We start from the raw sequence: 23,385 nt of genomic DNA, 5'->3' as shown, positions 1-23,385 counted from the left end.
ATTTCAAAGAGAGAATAGCCAATAGGCATTTAATCCCAACAAGTCCCGGAGTCTTTTTTTCTGCGGGCTACACGCGCTCCGCATTGGCATCGCAAAACAAAAGCATATGTTCCTTGTTAGCCTGGGTGTACATAACGTGTCCTGTTTATTCAAGGTCTCCTTTGTAGCCGCAAACTCCCGACTTTGTTTCTCAAGGCCATCTGTCAGAACTCATTTAGCAATTGTTGATACACGGATTCCCTCGTACTGCAAAAAGGCAACATTTTTTTTCCTTTTTCTTTCTTTAAGGGAATGCGGCTGCTATCTGAGCAGTGATCTGTCAACTTAACTCATTTAGCAGAAGTAAGTGGGAATAGGGCCATTACACTAATGTGATCTGTTTATTTTTTGTTTTTAATTTTTTTCTTACATTTACATTTATTCATTTAGCAGACGCTTTTGTCCAAAGCGACGTACATCTCAGCAAGAGTACAATTTATGCATTCTTTTTTCCTCTGTTTTATCGTGTTTTTTTTTTTTTTTTTAAAGAATTTAAGACATTTTACGGAACAGTTCTGCACTGTGTGCAGCTTAAAAAACGAGCCTGGATGTGTACCTGAACACTTGGCGGTGGGGAGTCAACATGTTGTATGAAACCATTCAATATTTATTTTTTTTCCTCAAGCTGTCCTTATGCTTATCTCCAATTATTCAATCAGGAGCAATCCTGACTGTGACATTTTAGACTCTGACCTTCTAGACCAGTTTGGTGGCTGACTGCATGAGTTCATTTCTCCCAGGATTCTTCAAGTCATGATTTCTGTTTCCAGACATGTCTGGATTTAAACCCTCAGACGTTCTGTGCAAATTATATACTTAAGTCCAAAATGGAAATACATTTTTTCACACTTTCACAGTGCAACTATTTTACAGAAGACAACTCACACACATAAACATACTTTCTTATTTATAATATGTTTATATTTAGTTATAGAGTACTAGATACATACATACATATATGTGTGTGTATACATATATATTATATATATATATATATAATATATATAAGTCCTGTTATCCTAAATCGAACAGGAGACCTTTGTGTGTATATGTGTCCCTTTTTTGTTTTGTTTCCCGCCAGAGGAACAATTCCCAGAGGCGTCAGGGATAATGACTGCGTCTCCTGCTGTACCTGCAACATTTTAATTGGACAAGTCAGCTCAGCCAAGCATCTCTGGCTCATGACTGGGAGACATGAAATTCATTGTCATTATTGTCCCTGTCATTTTGCAGCGTTTTGTCCTGCCGCGGAGTTCCTCTCACTCCAGTGAGTATTCTACCTCCAGGAGGTGTAGATTATAGCGGAGGTATGAGTGGGGGCATGACTGAACTGCGTGCTCCTCCAGGGAGTTATAATATTAAATTGGCATTGCTCGCTGAAGCTGGCGGCTGTGTGATAATGCACCAACTGATAATGACAAGAACACAACAACAGCAATAATAATAATAATAATAATAAGAAGAAGAAGAAGAAGAAGAAGAAGAAGAAGAAGAAGAAATACATGAACAGTTACACAATTATAATTCAAATCATTGGTGGAGTGTTATGATGAGTTGCTTTGATTTAGGTAATTAAAATAACTGTGAACAGTTGCATTGTTTAAAAAAGATATATATATATTTTTTTGACAGGCCCTTGGCATTGTACTGCAGCTGAGCTTTCTGGTCATTTATGCATATTTCAGACAGCTCTTATTTAAAGAGTCCTGCACTGATGACTTAACACAGATTGATATTTGTCATGGTCCCCAGCTTTCCAGACTGTCACAAGCACATTGTAGAGCTGTCAGTAAGCACAAAGTTTCAAGCTGTAAAGTTGTAAAGTGCGCTGTGCTGCACGTGTGGGTTCGCTCCGAGATCCTTTTAAGAGTTTTTACCACTGTGATCTAGCAAATCATCTCAGTACAAGTCTGCAAACTCACCAAGACCAGGCCGCCTCGCAGACAGGCATCGCATTTTAGTACCTCAAACACAAAAGAAAATATCCAAAAAAAACCAGCAATATCGTCTCTGTGGATTCACTCACACACAACAGAAGTCTATTCTTCTGTATGTAATTAATTTTAAAAAAAAGAAAGTTGGCCTTTATGTTTGGCTTGCGGAGCCGCTGGAAGCATGTGGTAGCATTAACGGAGGTCCCCACCAGTGACGTGGCCCCTAGCTGTTACAAATTCGGGACGAGCGAAAGGCGCTCTCCTGCTCTCCTGCTCTCCTGCTCTCCTGCAATGCAGAACCACTTCCCCTGTGAGCCTGCGCTGAGCGCTGGAACTTCCTTGGCAATAATAAATAGAAAGACAGTCTCGCAAGACACCAGCATTAAAAGTGATTAATCATCTCTGTTCTCCCTTTTCTTTAACCAAGGATCCTCAGGCAATAAATCTTTAATGATGTACATAAGAATCATTCTCTAATGAAATTCGGCTTTGTTCATTTGTCACCTTTTTAAACCCTTTAATTTAAATTACAAAACTTTTGACCTTGTGACTCTGAATATAGATTTCTGGTGTTTTAAAGCAGCACATGGATTAATCCCCAAATCTTGATATAAGTCTTTTCTCTTAATTTAAACAATTCTGTACAAATGTCTTAAGCTGGAAAAAAAGAGCTACGTTTTTGTCCTGCTTTCTTCTGCCACTAAATGGCTTAAGGAGCGTGGTTATGAGTGATGTATCGTATTTGCTGTAGATGGTCACTGGTGGCTTCCATCTTTTGTGTCTTTTTGCTTCCAAAGTCAACAATAATTTGAAAAGTCATTTGACCTGCAGTTGACCCCTGTTTCCCATGGAGGGGGGCAGAATTGAAACTTTAGTAATTATATTTGTTCTCTGTAATATTTCAGTATCTGTTCAGTGAAGGGATGGAATGTCCCCCTGCTCCCCTACGTCTTTCTTCACATAAAAATACATGTATTACATCACGTGAAAGAGAAAGCCCGTACAAGTGATTTGTTTGCGCAGTGTTATTTTGAGTCAGTATTGGGGGAGTGCCATGTATATAGTTGTGTGCAGTTTGTTTATTTATATAAATATATATTTTTTGCCTTCCGCTGTATAACGCTTTGCCCAGCCTGTTCCCACTTTGGCCACTTTCAGCTCCTCCGTGTCTGCAGCTTGCCAGGAGCTCTTAGGGTGGAGGGAGGAGGGTGGACGTTGGGGGACGTTGGGGGGGGTGGCGCGGTTCCCAGTCCAAAGGGACCTCAGCAGCTCCTGGCCATCGCTGTGATGCAAAGTGACAGGGACAGATGTGACATATCGGTTCCGACACACTTCCATACCACCAGTCACTGGCTGGGGGTGACTCACGTCCTCTCCCCTGGTCCTGTCCCCCCCGCCCCATCACCTCCCCGTGCTCCAGGACAACACAACGATGCTCGAATGAACCTCGCCATCGCCCTCACTGCTGCCAGGTACGGGGCTGCCATTGCCAATTACACTGAAGTGGTGCACCTACTGAAAAAGACAGACCCCCAGACCGGCAGGAAGAGGGTCTGTGGCGCCCGTTGCAGGGACCAGATCACAGGTAACGTAAGGCAGGCATTCTCCTCCTCTTCTCTTTCTCCCCCTCCACCCTGTCTCTCTTGTCCTCTTTCTCAAGCAGCTGCGTTTTTTTGGGCGACGCTGATATTCTTGTTAATCAGTGCTCTTTTGCACACTGCCGCACCATTTTCCAATGTTAAACTTAAATATTTTATAAGCCTTTTTTATGGCATGTTGGGGTGCGCAAGATCTGGGCGTGCTGTAATGGGGATTTAGCGTTCTCCAAATGGCCTCGCTTACCTTTTTAAATGTCATGAGCAGGAGCAGCTCCGGAGTTTTCGGACTGTCATGAATAACCATGATTCCATGATCTCTGTACATGACTGCCCCCTGATGTTTTTTAAATGCAACATTTTGCCAGTTCCAGTTGTGCTTTTAAGCACTGCATTGTACCAATGCAATGTGTGTAATTTACTATATCTAATGCGTCTACATGCAGGATGTCTGCGTAACATACATAGTTTGTCCAGTACTGAAGTACGTGACATAGGATATTCATAGTTGAGCACAAACAGAAACCCTGTAGTCCATATATATGGATTAGTGTAGCCTAGTCCCCTTTCATATAATCTTCTTTATTAAAAAAACATTAAAGTATCTCCTTAGGTAGCATGAGGAACCACATTAGCAAACATTGTTCCCCGTAAATTAAAACGACCCGCCCTCACACCTAGGGCCCCAGCATGCACTTTGACACATGCAGGGGACCAGAGGAGCACCTTCGTTTCCCATTAAGTACATTCCCCCCGAAAAGTCTCCCATGAACAGCAGAGCCACTCTATTACAGGGGATGTGTTCTCTGATAAATTAATAATCCGAGCTGTCGGCGGACACAGACGAACGGGGCTGGATGATTGATGCTGTTTTCTTTCATAGGGCAGGAATTTGATGTCAGAGCCAAATGTGTTATCAATGCCACGGGACCTTTCACCGACTCGGTGAGGAAAATGGATGATCAGAGAAACCCCAACATATGTCAGCCCAGTGCGGGGGTGCATATCGTCATCCCTGGCTATTACAGGTATCAACAAAATCCACACTCTGCTCTATCTCCTCACCAGTGGCATGTCACACGCGCAGCTTATTAGTGCCTTTCACTAAAACAAAACAACAACAGAACCATTTTTTGAGCCACCATTTCTACTCAGATGAAAAAAAAAATTGTTGAAAACCTTTCTGGCAGGTTCCATAGTTGTGTTTTGTGTTTTTTTTTTTTTCTCTAAATTGAATTTAATTTTATTTAGTTTTTTTTTCTGGCTCCTTAAGAGCTAGGGGAGGGCTAAGTCAGTTCATTGAAGCAAATAATGCAATCAGCGAGGCAATTAAGGACGCGGGTGGAAAGGAAAGCGTGAACCTTGGGTTCCTCCAGGACCGGGCTTGTTCACTGTGATTTAATGTGAAGTACCCTGCCGTAAAAAAGTAGCGAGTTAGCCTACTCATGCAAATGTTCCAGGGATTGCTGTTTTCTCCGCATTTCTGTTCTCTGTCCAGATTTCTTTGTGATGTATTTTATTTTTGTACACTGGGAAAAGCATCTTGCCTTTGTCGACTGACTTGAGTTAAATGTTAAATGACTCCGTGCTCGGTACAGGGGTTCTTAAACGTGGGCCCGTTTGCACATGACGGCAAGAGCTGCGGGACTGTTGCAGAATTAATCTGCTGCATGAAGCATGACAGCAGCCTGATTATGGAGACTGTCCCCGTGGCCTCAGTCACACCCACTGGCGGAGGAAAGGTTAATGCAGTCATCTTGTTTGCTCTTCCACGCCTCCTTCATTCACCCCCCACCCCACACGCCCCCTCCAAGCCCAGACAACATGGGACTCCTAGACCCTGCCACGAGCGACGGGCGGGTCATCTTTTTCCTGCCCTGGGAGAAGATGACCATTGCCGGGACGACAGACACACCCACAGACGTCACGGCCCATCCCATCCCTATGGAGGAGGACATCAACTTTATTCTCACCGAGGTCCGCAACTACCTGAGCCCCGATGTGGAAGGTGAGCCTATTGAACATCTCCATTTTTTCTTCCCTTTGTGTGGGGGAAACAGTAAATTAGCTTACAGAGAACGATAGTGGTAACGAAACAAAATTAATATCCGGATAAACTATACATGGTCACAATTTTATCCCCATTTGATTATATGAATGCAGCAAGAAGTTAAAAACAAATAGATGTTTCCTGTATAAAATGAGAAAATAATTGTAAGGAGCTTAGTATAAAAGTCTCAGATTGGAAGTTGTTTGGAGAAAAGCATCGGCTAAATCAATGAATAATATTGATAAATGATCTGACAAAATACACACACACACATTATTAGAACCGCTTGTCCCATACGGGGTCGCGGGGAACCGGAGCCTACCCGGCAACACAGGGCGTAAGGCCAGAGAGGGGGGGACACACCCAGGACAGGACGCCAGTCTGTCGCAAGGCACCCCAAGCGGGACTCGAACCCCAGACCCACTGGAGAGCAGGACCTGGCCCAACCCACTGCGCCACCACGCCCCCCGTCTGACAAAATATTTTATATTAGATATAAAATTATTGCTATTGTATTCTTTCAAGATTAAATCTTTGGGACAATATTTGAGCCTATAGTATACTCCTGGTGTAAGTATTAATAAGATAATGAGAGAGACTGAAGAGGAGGCTACCTAAAACAGATAAAGAGTTGAAAAGACCATTATTTAATAGCTCATTCAGCTGGTTGAAACTTTGGTCGGTCATACACTCAGGTCTAGTGAACTAGACAGGGAAATTATGCACAGGCTAAAATGATCAAAATTGAATTTTAAAGGATGCAACTTGTTTCTTTTATTTGCATCTTCATAATAAAAATGCTCTGGTTTCGTTGTGCGACTATTAATGTTACTGACAAGAATGCAAATTTGATAAAAACATATGTTGTTTTATTGATGTCTTAAATGATCCATTAATTTAGGTAATAAAGAGCAATTATCCCAGGCATTAATCACTAGTTTTATGTCCTCAGAATTCATAAATTGGTATAATTATCTGTTAATCACTGATATTATGGTCCTTTTTTTTCACATTTTATATTCCATAAAAAAACATAGTGTTGATGACCTTTTTGGAATATTTAACACAACTGCAGAAGTCTCCTAAGTTTCTGAGCATAATCATGCAAGTAATGCAACAACAAATAGTGTGTTACTCAAGTTTTTTATGTTCACAAAAACAAAACACATTTACTGCACTTAAGGCAGTATAGCAGTAATGTTTGAATCCAGCCTAATTTATAATACCTATTTGTACTAGTAAATAACAGTCCGACAGTTTCACTTTTTTCTTCTGATTTACAAATAGCTGATGCATGCAGCTGACAAAAATAAATGAGCTAATCTGACGGGTGTGTGGACCTACTCCACATATTAATCCATCTGGAGGCCAGAGTGTGGACAGATACAAATCTCCGTTTTAATTATGTATGGGCACTGGAGTTAAAACCGGGAGACAGCAACACAACTTCTATTATTTCTGATAGCAACTTTATGAGGTCCTTTGATTCAGTCGTTATCCTGCGTTTCCCCTGGATATTATTCATGCCTCCTGATTTCACCACTCATATTTTTTTTCCCTGTCTGGAATCTCCTTGTGGGGGGGGGGGGGGTGTTTATAAATAAGTTTAAAAAAAATATATAAATAATAACAAAGTCTGCATCAAATCGTATTGTTTTCGATTAGCGTTTTTTATGAGGCCTTCATGGCGCTAGCGTCGTTTTTCAGCGGAGAGCGTGAAGGGGCTCTAAGACAGACAGGCGAGTTTGTCAAGGCCCAGGGAGACTTTATTAAAAGAATGACAGTTGGGTATCCAAACAGGATGCAGCGCTATTGATTTTTTCCGAGGCTCTGCCTAATTGTTTTTTAGTGTGTGAGGCTTCGACTTGATTATTTGATTGATTAGCTTGATATCGGTCTGCCTCCTCATTGTCCCCTGCCTGCTGCCTCCTGTCTTTACAAAACAAATATACAGCCCAAGGGTCCAAGGGGGGCTGCTGCCTAGTAAACACGGTGCTCGCCCATTGCGTCTGCAGCAGGCAAGCTCCTTGTTTCTGCGAGTCCTGCAGTTGGACAGCCATGCATCTCCGGGCGGCCGGTTCCGGGCAGCAGTGTGACACGCAACGTATGTCAGAGCGAGACCCTCGTAAAGTCCTGTGGCCAGAGTATGGGGGGGCGCAGCTAGGCAGGCTGCGAACAGGCAAGAGAGGTGTGAACTGGAGGGGCAAGAGGGCGCTGCAAAGATGCTCCTCCGACCTTGCCTGTGGGAGTGCGGGGGTGGAGTTGTCACTTGGGTGAGGGAGATGGCGGGGTAGGGGGCGGTGTGTCGTTTCGGGGTGATTTGTCACACCACACGGAGGTGACACTTCCACAGCAGCCCAGAGCAGAGTGGCGATGGCTGTCCCCTTCTCAGGAGGCAAACAGATACGCCTCCACCCAGATGCCCTACCCCACCATCTCCAGTCACACTAGCAGCTCAATGTCACACACCATCACCCCTCCCAAAGTGTGTGCATGTCTCCTTCGTTCCCATGTCTGCTGTGACAAAAGAATTCCTTCTCCTGTGGAAACATCTTCACACATGAAGCACATCCCAGTTCACTCCCGAAAAGTCAGAAGAGGGATCTGGAGAACTCTGAATTCCTGACGTGAATGTGGCCTCTTGCCAGTATATGTTTCTACTTAAATAATTTTTTTTTTCCCCCATGCTATGTGCTTGACATGTGTTACGGTTGAGAAACGACATTTGTTTTGAAATCATGCCTTCAGTTATGGGGCACCTTATATCATAGTGGTTAGCACTGTCCCCTTCAGGTCCTAAGGTCACAGGTTTGAATTTTGCCTACTGCTGTATCACCCTTGAGAAAGGTACTTACCCTAAGTTGTTCCAGTAAAATAACCCAGCATGTATAAATAAGTGAATAATTGTAGGTAGCTTCAAATTATAAGTTACTTCGGAGAACAGCATCACCTAAATGAATAAATGAGAGTACTGTGTCTCTTACGTTTTGTTGGTTGTATCCTGCTGTAGGTCTTAGGTAAGTTGGGCATATCATACACATCCTTGTAAGTAGACTATTCTTTGTGAAAAACACTGGTTATTAAAAAAAATAATAATAATAATAATATTTTTATATGGTTATTTATTGGAGAAACACTTGTTTTTAGTACATTTTTATTTTTTCTGGCAGATAGTTTTCTTTAAGGTAATATACAGTTGCTATTAACTAGTATTTTAACAGACATCATGATATGAAGTAATGTAACGTACTCATTCACTGATCCACTCACACACACCGAGGGTAATTTAAAGTTACCGGTTCATCTAAAAAGTACCTTTGGACCATGGGAGCAAACCCATGCAAACTCCCAAAGAACATTCAAGGTTTACACAGACTGAGCTGGATTCTAACCCACAGCTTGACAGTGGTGAGATACCATCACTGCCAGCTGTGCCATTATGCCACTGGTTTTAGTATGAGTAAGGTGTGGCATAGCCCAAGAAGCTTGCTCCATCTCTCTCAGTCCACAGGTGTGTAGTGTTTCAAGCTATCGGGACCAATGTGGGGTGCAGCCCGATGTCCCAGGTTGGTTTAGATTCAGTTTGTGCCGGCGACTTTATGTCTAATGCATGGCTTCTATTCAATCCTGAAAGAAACACACATTTACCCACGTGCAGTTTATTGCTTGAGTGAGTCCAGAGGTTCCAGAGCTACTCTTCTTGTCATAAATGTTTAAAAAATGACCTTTGATAATGAGTTTGTCATTGTTTTATTCAGAAATATCACCCAGCCCATTACTGCAGTGGTTTCTTTTTTTCAATCAATACACAACATCTTGTTAATAATTAATTCTTTATATTTCACTACAACACAGAGTCTCCAGTCCAGGTAGCTGAGAAGGATTAAAAGCTCATTCATCTGGCTCCCAGGTGGCTCCAGCAGTAAAAGCAGTCATCATGCTTCCAGTTTGAGTTTGGCACAGGCTGAAATGAGTATGGACATCTAATGTCATTGTGGCCAGGGTGGGCATTTTTCTGTCTTGTGTGGGTGTCAGTCTGCCCAGGGTAGGTGTGGGGAGTTAAACTTAGCACAGTTGTCTTCCACCTAATTGTTGGTGATAAACAGCACTGTGTGCTCTCCCCCACACCGTGTTGAATGAGTGAGAGAGAGAAACACAGGCTTCCTAGGGCCCATCATTGCAACTGTACACTGGTGAGTGTTTGTGTCACCAGGGCCACAGGGACAATTTCCATATTCTTCATTCTGTCACACTCCATGCAGCACTTTGGTCCCACGCTACTCCCAGCATCATGTTCAAACCAGGCTCTTGTATACAGATGTTGTGCAGAACTGAATTTCATAGGATTGACGTTTTCACATTCACTTACAGTCAAAAATTTGAGTTCAACTGGTGGAAACTAGTTTTTAATCATAGGCATTTCACTAATAAGTTTGACCAGGAAATGAGGCAGCATGTCTTCCCAACACTTCTGCAAATGTAAGACACTTGTGGGATGCTTTGCTTTTACTGTTCTGTTCAGTTTGTCCCATGCAGGTCTCGCCCATGTGTAATCAAAGTTTTGACTGGTACCATATATAAATATCTAAATACAGTTTTTACTTTGAAAAAGCTTATTTATTTCCAGGCTCTTATAGAGGATGTGCCAGGTGGTGTGATGTGCCTTACAGGCAAAGGCTGTGTCCCACAAGCTGTGTGCAGTATAAACGGGTTGGTGCTGAAGGACAGACCTAAAAAGGCCTCTTATCGAGCAGTAGGTTAACACTTGTTTCTTCTCTGTATTTAGTGAGAAGAGGAGATGTTTTGGCTGCCTGGAGCGGAATCCGTCCATTGGTTACAGACCCCAGTTCTAAGGACACCCAGTCCATATGCCGGAACCACATTGTGAACATCAGTGAGAGTGGATTGGTCACAATTGCTGGTATGACACCTCCATTTACTCTCTTTTCCTTTTTTCATTGTGGATTTTCTAAATACAGGGATTATTTTTTTTTTTCCCGTTATCTTGAGGACTTGCATGTCTTAGCTAGTCATACACGCTGGGTTTTTATTTTAGGAACACAATTTGGAATCCAAAGTCACTTTTAACACTACGTCACAATCAGTAAAAACTTAATAATAGACATCCCTCAATTTATTCATGGATTAGGCTCTCTAAAAATCCCAGGTATAGTTGTAAAGCTGTAATGAATTAAAAAGTTGCTATAAGGCTTTTATTCAGTTTTCATTAGCGAGTCACCTCAGGAGCCTGTCCTGGAAACACAAGCCTTGAGGCAGAGTACACTGTACACAGGATACCAGTCCATGAGAGAATTAATGTTTTATCTTTAGTTTATTTGAAACAGTATTGAAATTAAGTGTACTTTTAAATTATTGCAAATTAAAACTGTCATCTTCACAATCTCCGATTCAATGCCGATTTTTGACCAGCTCATCACATGACTATGTGCAACATGTGCCTCTCACTAATGTCCATAACTCAAAAGATTTTCACGTAGGGGCCCACGATACAGTATGTACAAAAGCCTGGTTGAATTTCAATATTGTCTGAACTTGGAATCAGGCTGATTCAGTTTGATCCATGTGGTGGACCCAACTTTGTGAAATCTGGTAACAATGTTGCTGAGGTGGGAAGTGGACTACCTACCGCTCCATGGCTGAGGAGACGCTGGATGCTGCAGTCAAGGAACACAAGCTATCTGGAGGTCCGAGTCAAACAGTAGGCTTGATGCTGGAAGGCGCCAAGGACTGGAGCCCCACCATGTACATTCGCCTGGTGCAGGACTACGGACTAGAAATTGAGGTGAGCTTGACTAAAGAGGCCAGCCGTCTTTATATGAAAGACTTCAGTTTTCAAACATAACCTGCATGCTCCATTCAATCAGTTTGGACAGTCCTCTTATATTTTTTTCAGTTTCAAATTCATGGTTTCTCAGGATTATATTCCATAAGCTTTGGAGGGTAAAATACAGTCAATTTCATTCACAAAAATTTTTGTATTTGTTGGGGTGTACTTTAAGATCTAAAACACATTTAATGTAGTATTTACTGTACATGCACATACTGTGCTATAGCCACTTTTTGTATTGTTAAAAACAACTTTCTAATCCTGTGTGACTATTTTTAATTTTTTTTTTTTTTAAATAATCATTTAACTGACACTTTTCACCAGAATGACTTACAGGGTCAAGCTACAGACAGTGATTTACCCATTTATACAGTAGGGTAATTTTTATGAGGGGGTGCGGTGGTGCAGCCGGTTTGGCCGGGTCCTGCTCTCTGGCGGGTCTGGGGTTCGAGTCCCACTTGGGGTGCCTTGTGACGGACTGATGTCCCGTCCTGGGTGTGTCCCCTCCCCCTCCAGCCTTATGCCCTGTGTTGCTGGGTTAGGCTCCAGGTCGCCATGACCCTGCTGGGGACAAGCGGTTTCTGTGTGTGTGTGTGTGTGTGTGTGTGTGTGTGTGTGTAGGTAATTTTTATGTTCAAAGTACTTTTCTCAAGGGTGTTACAGTAGGAAGAGGGATTTGAACCTGGAGGAAACCACTACTCCATCTGCTGTCCTACTTATTATAGGTTGTTATTTACTTTATGCCTTTGTTTCATGCAATTTAGCGGAAGAACATTTGTTTTGATGTATTCTGTGTATAGTATTATGTATTCATTTTTTTATTTCATGTGTGCATTAAGATAGTTTTATGGAAAGGCGTCAGAAAGTACCATGTGTGGATTAAGAATTTAAGTCTCCTGCTGTATAAGACATGGTAGCCTACAGGTCTGCAGGTGCAAATATTTAGGTTGCAGCTGGAGTACAAAATAAAGTGTGAAAGCCTAAGTGTAATAAAATGTTTTTTTTTTTTCTATCCCAGTGAATCACAGATGTCAGTTGCTATTAAAATACGTAATCTCCAGATAAAAATGGGAACATAAGTTTAAAATTGTCACGTTGCAGACTCTGCGTTATTCCCATCCACTGAATGCACCATGGGCTGAGATGCAGCGCGGACTGGCTCGCATCCTATCAAAAGCACACACCAGCACTGACAACGACTGAGTACCTGGAGCAGTCCTTGACATGTTAGACTCCTAATAAACTGTTTGACGACCTGCAAGTAACAATCAGAGGAAAAGCCGCATCCCTGCGCGACCGTTTGTGAAAGACTTTTAACCCCTCGTTAGACAGTAGATGCGAAGAAAGCATAATCTATGGTCCCAATGTTTTCGGAATGTTTAAAAAGGTCAATATGCTGATATTTTTGACAGCACTTGACCTTTAGTGAAAAAAGTAACAAAACCATTGGAATTGAAATAACTTACTCTTTGTTTAGTTCTGGCACACAATGTATCACAATCACACTTTGCCTTCTCTTAGCATAAATGACCTGACTGTTAAAACATGCTATTGATCGCATATCAAAAGGTCCTATTTAAGCGCACTTGGAGCTGTAGTTTGAATAACACAACTGTTGTCCCATTGCCCCACAGTACTTGACCAGTTGCAAACACCTTGAATCCTCAGGTGGCTCAGCATCTGGCTTCCACCTACGGAGGGAGAGCATTCGAAGTGGCCAAAATGGCCCAGGTTACCGGAAAACGATGGCCAATAGTGGGGAAACGCCTCGTGTCTGAATTCCCTTACATTGAGAGTGAGGTATGTCTCTGCCAGGTGGCATCTTGTGTCATTTTCTTTTTCTCATAGTCTTAACAGTTCAAGAAAGGGTGTGTGTGTGTGTGTGTGTGTGTGCATATGTGACACACTGCAGTAGTGTTCACTATGGTTGCAACCTAAACCAATTTACAATTCATGTACTGATTATCCGGTTTGCGGATTATCAGAATTTGCAAAAGAATATTGCACTGATGTCCAAACAGTTGGGAATAATTGCAGGTACTGAAATCCAAGGTGACATCAGTAAATGTATCAATAATTCTCAGAAATGGAAAATCACAGATTTTTTACAGAAACAGTAAGTACAAAGAGTCAGTACATTTCAGAATGTTTTCATTGTGGCACAGTAATGTGCATATTTTGAGTTATCTATGTTTTTTTTGATTATCTGGGCCCCCTGATCTCCAATATTTACCCAGACTATCAACGGTATACTGAACATGTCACTTTAAGTTCATTGCTCTTTAAGCATTGTGTATTTTATGTTATGCTGTCTTTCAAAGCTTGGATTGGACAGCGCATTACACATGGCTCTTCTTCACAAGCTGAAAGTGGTTGGCCCAAAACAAAAGTTCTTGCCTGGCTCATTGCTAGTGATTGGTTGGCTCCGTTCCAGGTTTTGTACGCCGTCAAGGAGTACGCCTGCACTACCATTGATGTGATCGCTCGGCGCACACGGCTGGGCTTCCTGAACGTACAGGCAGCCGACGAGGCCCTGCCCCGCATTGTGGAGATCATGGGGAAGCAGCTGAGGTGGAGCGAGCAGAAGAAGAGGGTAATGTGCTCCGTAGCTGTATCTTGAACGGCAAGCCCCATCTCTTCTCATAGGGTTCATATTGGTCACTTTACAGCATGTCTACAATGTCACACTTCATAATTTATTAGCTCTGCTGAAATCCCTGACCAGATGGCCTTCACACTCCGCATTACCTATTCATACTGGGAAATTTTTATCAGTAGTGGTAGGGAATTCTGTGCTGAGATAAAACTACCAACTCTGCAGTCAGGGTATGTTTGAGATCTCTTGTTTTCACTTAAAGTCTTGCCTTTGATCAAGTCTGATGCTTAGAAAAACAGGAAAGTTAATTAGACTTATTGTTGATGTTCAGTTACATGTGTTTTTAATGTTCTTAACTTAGGCTGCACTTTTGAAGTATATTCGCTTTAACAAGACTTTGTTTTGACCCGGATTATGGAGGTGCTTTACTGTTACTATCATATGGAACATTCAATAACAAAACTTTCACTTTCCTCAGGTCTGCTATTGTGCTTCTTTTTTTTTTTTGTCGAAACATGTAACCTTCAAAACAGCTGTAAGCTACCAACAGAATAACAATGAAAATTGGTGGTTCTTAGGAATTGAGGGCTATAGCTTAATCCCAGACCTCAAAAGCCAGTAATTCTTCTGAATGATTTTGTTATTGGTAGATTGTCCGTGCTGTCCAACCCCCTTTTTTTTTTGCACTATTTGTTCTACACTTTTCTTGCAGCCCTGCCTTGGGGATCTTGAGTAAGAGGACCAATTTGTTCCCATTTTTTTTTTTAACTGTAGGAGGAGTTGGCTGCTGCCAAACAGTTTCTGTATCATGAGATGGGCTATAAGGCCAGGTCCGAGCAGCTGACCAACATGTCGGAGATTGCCCTCACGCCTTCAGAGGTTGACAGGTATGCCTGCAATGCCTGTTCTTGGTTTGTGGAACTGTGCATGGAATGGGTCTCTATCTACTCTCCTCCCAAAATGTGGATAGCTGGGCAGCTGGCAGCATACCTGATACCCTTGGACCCAAAGATTATAGGTTCAAATCCCACCTCCAGCTGTTGTACCCTAAATTGCTCCAGTAAAATTACCCACTTGAATAAAGGGGTAAATAATTGTAAGTATCTCAACATTATAAGTTGCTTTGCAGGAAAGAGTCAGCTAAATCAATAAATACAACTGTCAACAGGTACAAGAAGCGGTTCCACAAATTTGACAAAGAAAATAAAGGCTTCATCACCACTGTTGATGTTCAGCAAGTTTTAGAGGTGAGGATTTCCAGCTTTCATTTAGTGTTTTCCTTTGTTCTTCCCTCTGGAATGTCTGAGATTAGCAGTGGACATTTGTCTGTAAGCCTTTCCAAGAGGCAGAGGGGCTTATGAGTACTTGTCCCCCTTAATATAATATTCTTTTAGCGCCGTAACCATGACATTGAAGCCTCTCTGCAGTGGAATACCTGGGCCTCAGTTGTATTCTCCACATGAGATCAAATTTTGATAATTATAATCACTAACTCATGAGTTTACATACCTCTAAATCACTAAATCAGTATGCATGTTGACGAACATCATCTCAGGGCCTTGTGTGTCACACTGTATCATGCAGCTGAGACATAATTCAGGGGCAGCAAGGCGATTTCATCCTGTTGTTCGTCCCAATTATTTTAAGTGAATAATCGCATTGAAAAGATACGGATAACCCAAAACAATGTGGTATTTTTGTTCCAAGTAAACGTAACTCTTTAGTCTCAGAGGAAAATGTGAATCCAGTGGGTTTGAAAGTGCAGATAAACAGCAAGTAGAAGAGTACCACTCTATTACTCCAGTCACGTCCGCTCGGTCCAGCTTCTCACTGCTTTAAGAGATCTAGAGGTGTGTTTGCCTTCACCTGCTGGGACTCCTAGATGCCTCTTTCTTATGTCACGTCATTTACTTCCCCTAGAGCATCAGCATCCAGATTGACGAAAACACGCTGCATGAAATTCTAAATGAAGTTGACCTAAACAAAAACGGACAAGTTGAGCTCAACGAATTCTTACAGGTATGACGTTTGTCATTTTTTAAAAGTAATTCTGTTATGTAATATTGACTTTTAAAAAATCTTAGTATTTTAATCCAATTTTTTGTGTCTAACTTGTGTTTCAAATCTTATATTTATTTTTTCCACATTTGGTGTCTTATGAGCATGTAGTACTAAATTAACAACAGTTATTGCTTTTTCCATATTTTAATGCACTGTTCAAGAACTTTTTATCCGTCGTTCACTTTGCATGATCAACTACATGAAACAAAAAAAAAATTGAATCAGGCTGTGTTTGATTGCTGTGTCAGGCGGAGGTGCTTTGACAGTGCTCTCCAGATCAGTGATGCTATCAGGCTATGACTGGTGGGTGTGCACCCCGTTGACCACCCCCACACCACAAACGGTGACAGTGATGAATGCGGAACATGAGTCCCATTAATGCCTGGGATTTTGGTGCGTGTCAGCCCTTTCTTCACCATGTCAAGTTAAACAAACAGGACCAGGAGGAGGAAATGGTAATCGCCCTTCCAGAGATAGGACCTGCACAGTCGTGTTGGAGGGGTTTGGGTGCAGGGAACCCCTCAGTGGGCCACACCCGGCTGTCGAGCTCCTTGCTGTGATTGTGATGGCATTTTTCTTCATTCAGTCTGAATAACACTACTGTTGCAGGAGAGTGGCCTTCATAACTTGGTTACATGCTAACAGCACACCTTTCTTTGCTACACACATTGTTATATATTTCGAGTTACTATTATGCTGATGCTACTGTTGTTTTTTAGTCACAGGTAGGCAGCAAGGATGTGCTCAAAGAGTGACATCTTAACAGCATGTGGCCAGTCTCCTCAAAGCTCGCGTGCTTTTGCTTGTCTTCAAAATTTCACAAAACAAAACTAATTAGGGATCAAAAGGGATATTTTTCAGATGAGCTTCAGTAATGAGTTGGAAATTCATCTGAGCCTCAAATAGTCTTCATTCTTACAGTAAATTGGTAACTATCATGCAACAGTGTAATTGGCACAGGAGTGGGGGAATTTCCACATTACAGCAGGGACTAAATTATTAGTAATCTAGGGCTTGAATGAAACCACATAATTTAATCTTCATTAGTGTACATTTTAAGAAGGAGCCCAATTAATTCTGTCTCCAGTGCTGGGCCACTGGGAGAGCACCCGGGTTGTGTGATAAGTGTTTTGAGAAAACACGGTCTTCCGCACTCGGGGCACAAGCCGACTTCCAGCCAACGTGTCCAGAAAACTGGACGTGGTACAGAATGATAATGATGACTTCTCCTTCTTGCGCTTCCACTCACACACTTTTATTGTCACACACTCTCACTGTTACACACTCACTGAGCTGAAGCTTTCAGGAAAAACCAAGGAAAAACCAGGGATAGGAAGTCAAGCAACACACCCAAAACTGAAATGTAGATATGAAATGGTGGCACTTTCTTCATAGCAGACTTGGGAAAGACATTCTGCAGTTTATTATTTTTTTATTTTGTTGTATTCCTGATGGCTTTTATGTAATACTTTAGAAATATGATGCATATTGCCAGATGTATTTACGAAAGCAGTTAAGGTTAAGTACCTTACCTAGTACCTAGTTGGGCCTCTGCTAACAGCCTTCACATTTGGTCATTGTCCTTACCTACTTCAAAGATAACAAGGAACAGCATGACACTGGAAGCAATATTTACTTCGTAGATGTCACTCTGCACTGCGTGTGATTAATGTAGCATGCTTAAATACATAAGTTAAAGTTTTCCATCACCACAGTATTTTCTGTCATTGACACTCAGAAAGGATAATTGAATTCAGTACAAAAATTTCAGTTGGGGGTTTAGGGTGGGGGCATCAGTAGTCAATCCAATACATAATGAAACCTCATGGAGTCTTAAAGAAAGCTTGGATGGATGGATGGATGGAAGAAATCTGAGTTAATGTTACAGATATGGTGTCAATCTGGACATATTTGTAGTTGAAATACATTGTAAATGGTAGCATGTGTGACAAACAGCCTGGTTCTCTGGACAAGTGGACACTAACTTAGTTTCTGGATTCAATGACATTTGATTCATGAACTCTGAGGCTGGTAAGGTGATGGGGAGAAGGGCATCAGGACTGTAGGCAGAGGCTCGAACTCCAAAACTCTTGGTTTTCGCTCCGTCTACATCTCTAACTCCAGGGGTAGTTCCTTCCCATTAGGTCTTATATAGGGAGTCATGGCATCTAGGTGTTTGTTAGCTGTACCAAGGTGTATGAGAACATGATGTTCCATATATGGTATTGTGTTATGCTCTATAGCTAAGAGCATTTTCTTGCTAGATTGAATATTGTATTGCATTTACTGGATACAGTCATGGTGAAGGACTCTATCAAGAGAGTATTAATATCCAAAAAAATTTTAGACAACTAAAAATGAAAATGATCTTATGATTAGTTTGTCAGGTTCTTGTGTTTCAGAACTTTTAAGTCCAGAGTCTGTCAAACAAGCTTACATTACCGTTAGCCTCAAGTGCTCTGGAACAGTGGTTTTTCACCCTTGTCCAGGCTTTGGCTTCTCCTTGCGTATGCTGATTTTAATTTCATCCAAGCTCTTTACTTGATTTAAAGGCGGTTCAGACCACACACACACACACACACACACACACACACACACACACACACACACACACACACACACACACACGCACGCAATCTCTACAACTGCTTGTCCCATGCGGGGTTGCACCAAGTCGGAGCCTAGCCCGGGTGGCGCAGGGCTGGGGCGACACACCCCAGGCAGGACGCCAGTCCACCGCAAGGGACCCCAAACAGGACTTAAGCCCCAGACCCACCACAGAGCAAGCCCCAGACAAACCCGCTGAGCCACTGCCCCCCCAGTTTAGACCAGGTGGAACCAATATACATTCACAGAAAACTGAAAAACTAGAGTATTTCATTTGTTATATTCATTTGTTTCATAATTGTTACAAATATTTCATTTTCATTTATCATTCTCAAGCAAAGCTAAATAAATTAGTATTTAACTTTATATGGATTAATTAGGCAGGGGGGCGTGGTGGCGCAGTGGGTTGGACCGGGTCCTGCTCTCTGGTGGGTCTGGGGTTCGAGTCCCGCTTGGGGTGCCTTGCGGCGGACTGGCGTCCCCTCCTGGGTGTGTCCCCTCCCCCTCCGGCCTTACGCCCTGTGTTACCGGGTAGGCTCCGGTTCTCCGCGACCCCGTATGGGACAAGCGGTTCTGAAAATGTGTGTGTGTGTGTGTGTGTGTGTCTGTGTGTGTGTGTGTGGATTAATTAGTCCCTTAGTTGCCTTTTAACAATTAATTATGTAATAATTTAATTAATTGCTGAATTGATATAATGACCACTGTATCTTTTAAGTCCTAAAAGAAAAAATTGTTTGCTAATGTTTTCACCCTTCATACGTGCAATAAGCATACTTAATAAAGCTGTCACTCGTGTTATTGTATAAACTTCATGAAGTTCTTGAAATAATGTAAATGCTTTTAAATAGTCTATTTTAAATGAAAATGTAGGAGTATGTTATCATTGTAAGGCTGTGTGAGTTAATCTAGTACACAAAGCGGCTCTTCGGCTTTACTGTCGACTGTCACAGCTAATGAGTGCCGTGCAGAAGGGCCAGGTGTCTGACAGCCGGCTGGCCATCCTCATGAAGACGGTGGAGGAGAGCCTTGAGCAGAGGGAGCCCGTCTCTGTGGACAGGAGTGGCGGTGGGGTGTGAATTCTGTGTCACCTATTGCCAAAGTACCGACAACTACTCCTCCAGATACACATATTCCTACTCTGTGTTAGAGCACTTGTCAGCCCATCCCAGTGTACTGTACTCCTACCCTTCTGTGCCAGGAACACTGTGTACTGTAATGCAGACTGCTGTTTTATTTTAATATGATATAAGCACTGTTTTAGTCATTTATGTATCCAGTTTTTTATTATTATTTAAAAGTATTTAATGAAATGCCAGTTGGTTATTTTTCCATGAAGGTGGTTCACACTTTGAAACCCATATCCAGTCTGTTTGTCACAATTTAACATTACAAGAACATGCAAGCTTTACATTAACTGCATGTAACCGTATGATGATATTATGTCTCTGAGTTTGTGCGCTGTGTTGTGCCTCTTCATATGCAGTGAGGTAAAGGTTTAAACTGAAGGTACACATTTTATAAGTACTGATTATATATGGATAAATGCATTTTATCAGTACTATTTGAAACTGCACTGTACTGAAGTTCCATTCAAAAATGGAAATGTAACATGGACAGTAGACAAATATATAATGATTGTCTTTATAGATTTTTATTGTTTCATTACATTTTTGTTGCTGTGTGCTTGCCTGTGTAATGCGCTTTTCAGCAAAAAATGGTTTACATGGTACATTACTGCATTTGGGCAACGACAGAGGAAAACTGATTGTATTCTTAACTTTCTGCTATTTACATCTTTATATTTTTTCATTGTTATGCAGTGATTTCCAGATGCAAGATATTTATCAAGCTAATGTACTCGAATGTCAAGCAAGATACAAGTCCGTAATACGCATGCTTAAATATTCTGCAATCTCATATAGAAAGTGTATGTGATTGGTTCTTGGAAGTGTTATTGTGTAACCTGATTTTATTATGCTGAATGGGATTAACTATTGTATTTGAGGCTGGCTTTTAATTTCTGGATCTGTCTGTGTGCTTGGTATTTTTATTACATTAATTTATTGCCTCTGGTTTGCCTGGTGGGCTGCTTGCATTTATGGAGTAATAAGGGAATGTATTTAATGTGCCTTGCTTTCAGATCTAGTATGAATTGAAAGCATGAATCAATAGAACTGATTAAACCATAGTGTCTCTGGCTTTTAAGCCTGCTTAATTTCACAGTACCTATAAATAATACAATTATTGTCTCATACAGACTCTTAAAGTTAACATTACAAATGTTTGTTCCTGGAATGATTATGAATAAAAAAAATTAAACACTTTTTGTGTGTTCTAAAGGCCTTTAAGTCTAATTCCTTTGTCTTGTATCTGTATGTAATTTATCTTCATTTAAATGCAATTAGAAAAAGTCTTTGGTAGTTGGTCCTCATACAATGCATATTGAATTTAAAGGTTGATTAGCAGGGTGGCAGACAGGGTATTGCAGTTGAACTTAACTCTTGCGCAGAATCAATCCGCTTGGTCAGTCACTTTACATCACTCGTGGTAGAATGCTATGTCTTTAAATGTTGTAAATACTTTGAAAAATGTTTTGAAAATCTAGACGAATCATAAAGACATTGACTGGCAGCATGATGGTTACACTGCAGTACTTTTTTTTGTGGTGTCGTCCTACTTTTGTTCAGTATCACTGTACTGATGTTTTTCCTTCATCTGAGTCCTTGCAATTTCTACTTTTAAACAACACGTGAATTGTGCTTTAGTGCACTTGTAATATTTTATTCTACAAATAAAGAGCCCATTTAAAACTGCCTGCCGTTCCTTCTCCTGTATGTCAGCTTCTCTAACTGTTAATGATAAATCTTTCTTAATGCAAGCAACAGCTTGATGTTTTGTTTTATAGTTTGGTTTCCAGCTCTTTGAATATATGCAGACATGCATTACAATATGTTGCATTTAATGTTTTTTCATGTTTTATGTTGTAGTCCCCAAGCCCATGTCTAACTAGTAAATATGTCAGATACCGTTTCTTACTGATTGTCTTGTAAAATACAGTGTCAGGTACAATGATGAATACAAGCTTTCGCCAAAACTAACTAATGCTCCCAACTCAGAGCAGTACTGAGGTCTAGTATTTTGTATTAGCTCTGCCTGTACTGAAGTATATTGTACTGTACTGTATTGGAATTTCACCTTAGCCAGATGCTTTGAGAGTTTTCACAGTATAGAGCTGGGGTTGGCGCTGTCTAACAGTGAGCCAGAAGGCACTTATTCAACAGTAACTGTAAGTAAACCGTTTGAAAAAGAACAAAACCTTTTCGCTAATGTGTTACAGAACAGTAGGTGGTGTAGCAGTTAGAGTCTATCACTTTCCAAGTCCAAAGTCCTACAGTGGAATTCCTGCGCCTTCTGTAATACGCTTGATCAAGGTGTTGACCCTAAATTTCTCCATTAAAAATTAGCCAGCTATATAACTGGGTAAACAACTGTAAGTAATGTACTACAGAATCTGAGTCTCTTTAGACAACGGTATCAACTAAATAGGATATATTTTTATTCAGTGTAGCTTACAGTTTTAATGCTGTTGAAGGAATTAAGATTTCCTTAATGTCTAACCTGGGGTTTGAATACCGTAGGACATCCTCCATGCTATAAGGCCACGTCCTAAACTGCTGCACTCATCACATGCTGCACACCGTTCTGTGGAGCGGAAGTGTTTTTAAAGTTATCTTCATTATGTATTAAACAGGTAACCACAGCTGGCATATACGGCAAAAAATAATTACGACATTGCGCAATTCATTTTATTTGGGCATTAAAGCTGGTAATGCTTATACTGCTTCTTCCAGTCGATAATATGTGCAGTGTCAGTCTGCATACAGTAAATACCTTTCGCTTTCCCCTCTATATGAGACACGGGGAAAGCGAACGCACAAATTGCTTTATCATTTGGTCGGCCCTAAGCGTGAGCTAAATGTGTTGTAATTAGAGACTAATAGGACTTCATTCATGGATGAGAAAATTCTACTTGCACCTTTACTTATACCTCTTTTAGCAAATGGGGCTGCAGTCAAAATGAATCTGAAACAGCCTTGTAAGACAAATGTAGAACTTGGTGCAGGCCCTTAAAATAAAAAATAAGCTTTGAATGGGGTTCTGTAATGACCTTAGCCTCCGGATTGGCACCAACAGCCTCCTTCCTGTAGGGTGTGGCGGTTCCCTGCTCATCCATTCCAATCGATGGCATAAGTGGCAGTGAACCGTTAAAGAAAAAAGAGGTTGTTTTTGACTGGGGTTAATTGGTTATAATTGTAATTTATTCTATATACCAGATAACCAATTAAGAACATTCTACAGGCTGAAAGTAGCTTTGGTTGATGATGTTAAATTACTTGGTTATGCACTACAGATTTTTATAATTTTAAGAGGCTGAAATGCAAAAAAGCAGTAACTTAAATCAGTTATGTCAAATATTTATTGTCAGACTTTGCTGTTGTGTTCAGCTATGGATTTCTTACTTTCCACACAAGTCCTAACGAATAATTTCCAGGAAAACCAGGTCTCTGTTAATAGCTTTATCGTACTGTTATTGTCATAATGTCAAATTACCCCATATTATGGTTTTTAGGAAAAGGTGTTCCAGTTTTTTTTCT

At 41.2% G+C, this 23,385-nt stretch overlaps 1 protein-coding gene across 2 annotated transcripts in view; it reads left to right on the top strand.

Annotated features, from left to right (window-relative positions):
- The window catches only part of gpd2 (glycerol-3-phosphate dehydrogenase 2 (mitochondrial)), a 40,099-nt gene extending 18,572 nt beyond the window's left edge, over positions 1 to 21,527 (top strand). The window contains exons 7-17 of one of the 2 annotated variants that reach the window (XM_018741662.2): positions 3,394 to 3,558; positions 4,452 to 4,596; positions 5,383 to 5,576; positions 10,405 to 10,539; positions 11,246 to 11,421; positions 13,135 to 13,266; positions 13,901 to 14,059; positions 14,837 to 14,949; positions 15,231 to 15,309; positions 15,983 to 16,081; positions 19,681 to 21,527. In XM_018741662.2, the coding sequence (XP_018597178.1) occupies positions 3,394 to 3,558; positions 4,452 to 4,596; positions 5,383 to 5,576; positions 10,405 to 10,539; positions 11,246 to 11,421; positions 13,135 to 13,266; positions 13,901 to 14,059; positions 14,837 to 14,949; positions 15,231 to 15,309; positions 15,983 to 16,081; positions 19,681 to 19,806 (1,523 nt within the window). In that variant the 3' untranslated portion in view covers positions 19,807 to 21,527. Of the gene's footprint in view, positions 1 to 3,393; positions 3,559 to 4,451; positions 4,597 to 5,382; positions 5,577 to 10,404; positions 10,540 to 11,245; positions 11,422 to 13,134; positions 13,267 to 13,900; positions 14,060 to 14,836; positions 14,950 to 15,230; positions 15,310 to 15,982; positions 16,082 to 16,371; positions 17,908 to 19,680 lie in introns of those variants that run through there. The other variant, XM_018741663.2, reaches the window with a different exon arrangement.
- The last annotated feature ends 1,858 nt before the right edge of the window (positions 21,528 to 23,385 follow it).

The sequence above is a fragment of the Scleropages formosus genome, chromosome 12 (assembly GCF_900964775.1).
Source record: "Scleropages formosus chromosome 12, fSclFor1.1, whole genome shotgun sequence".
NCBI lineage: Eukaryota > Metazoa > Chordata > Actinopteri > Osteoglossiformes > Osteoglossidae > Scleropages > Scleropages formosus.
Note: the sequence above shows the minus strand (reverse complement) of the source record. Positions and strands in the feature narration are given on the sequence as shown.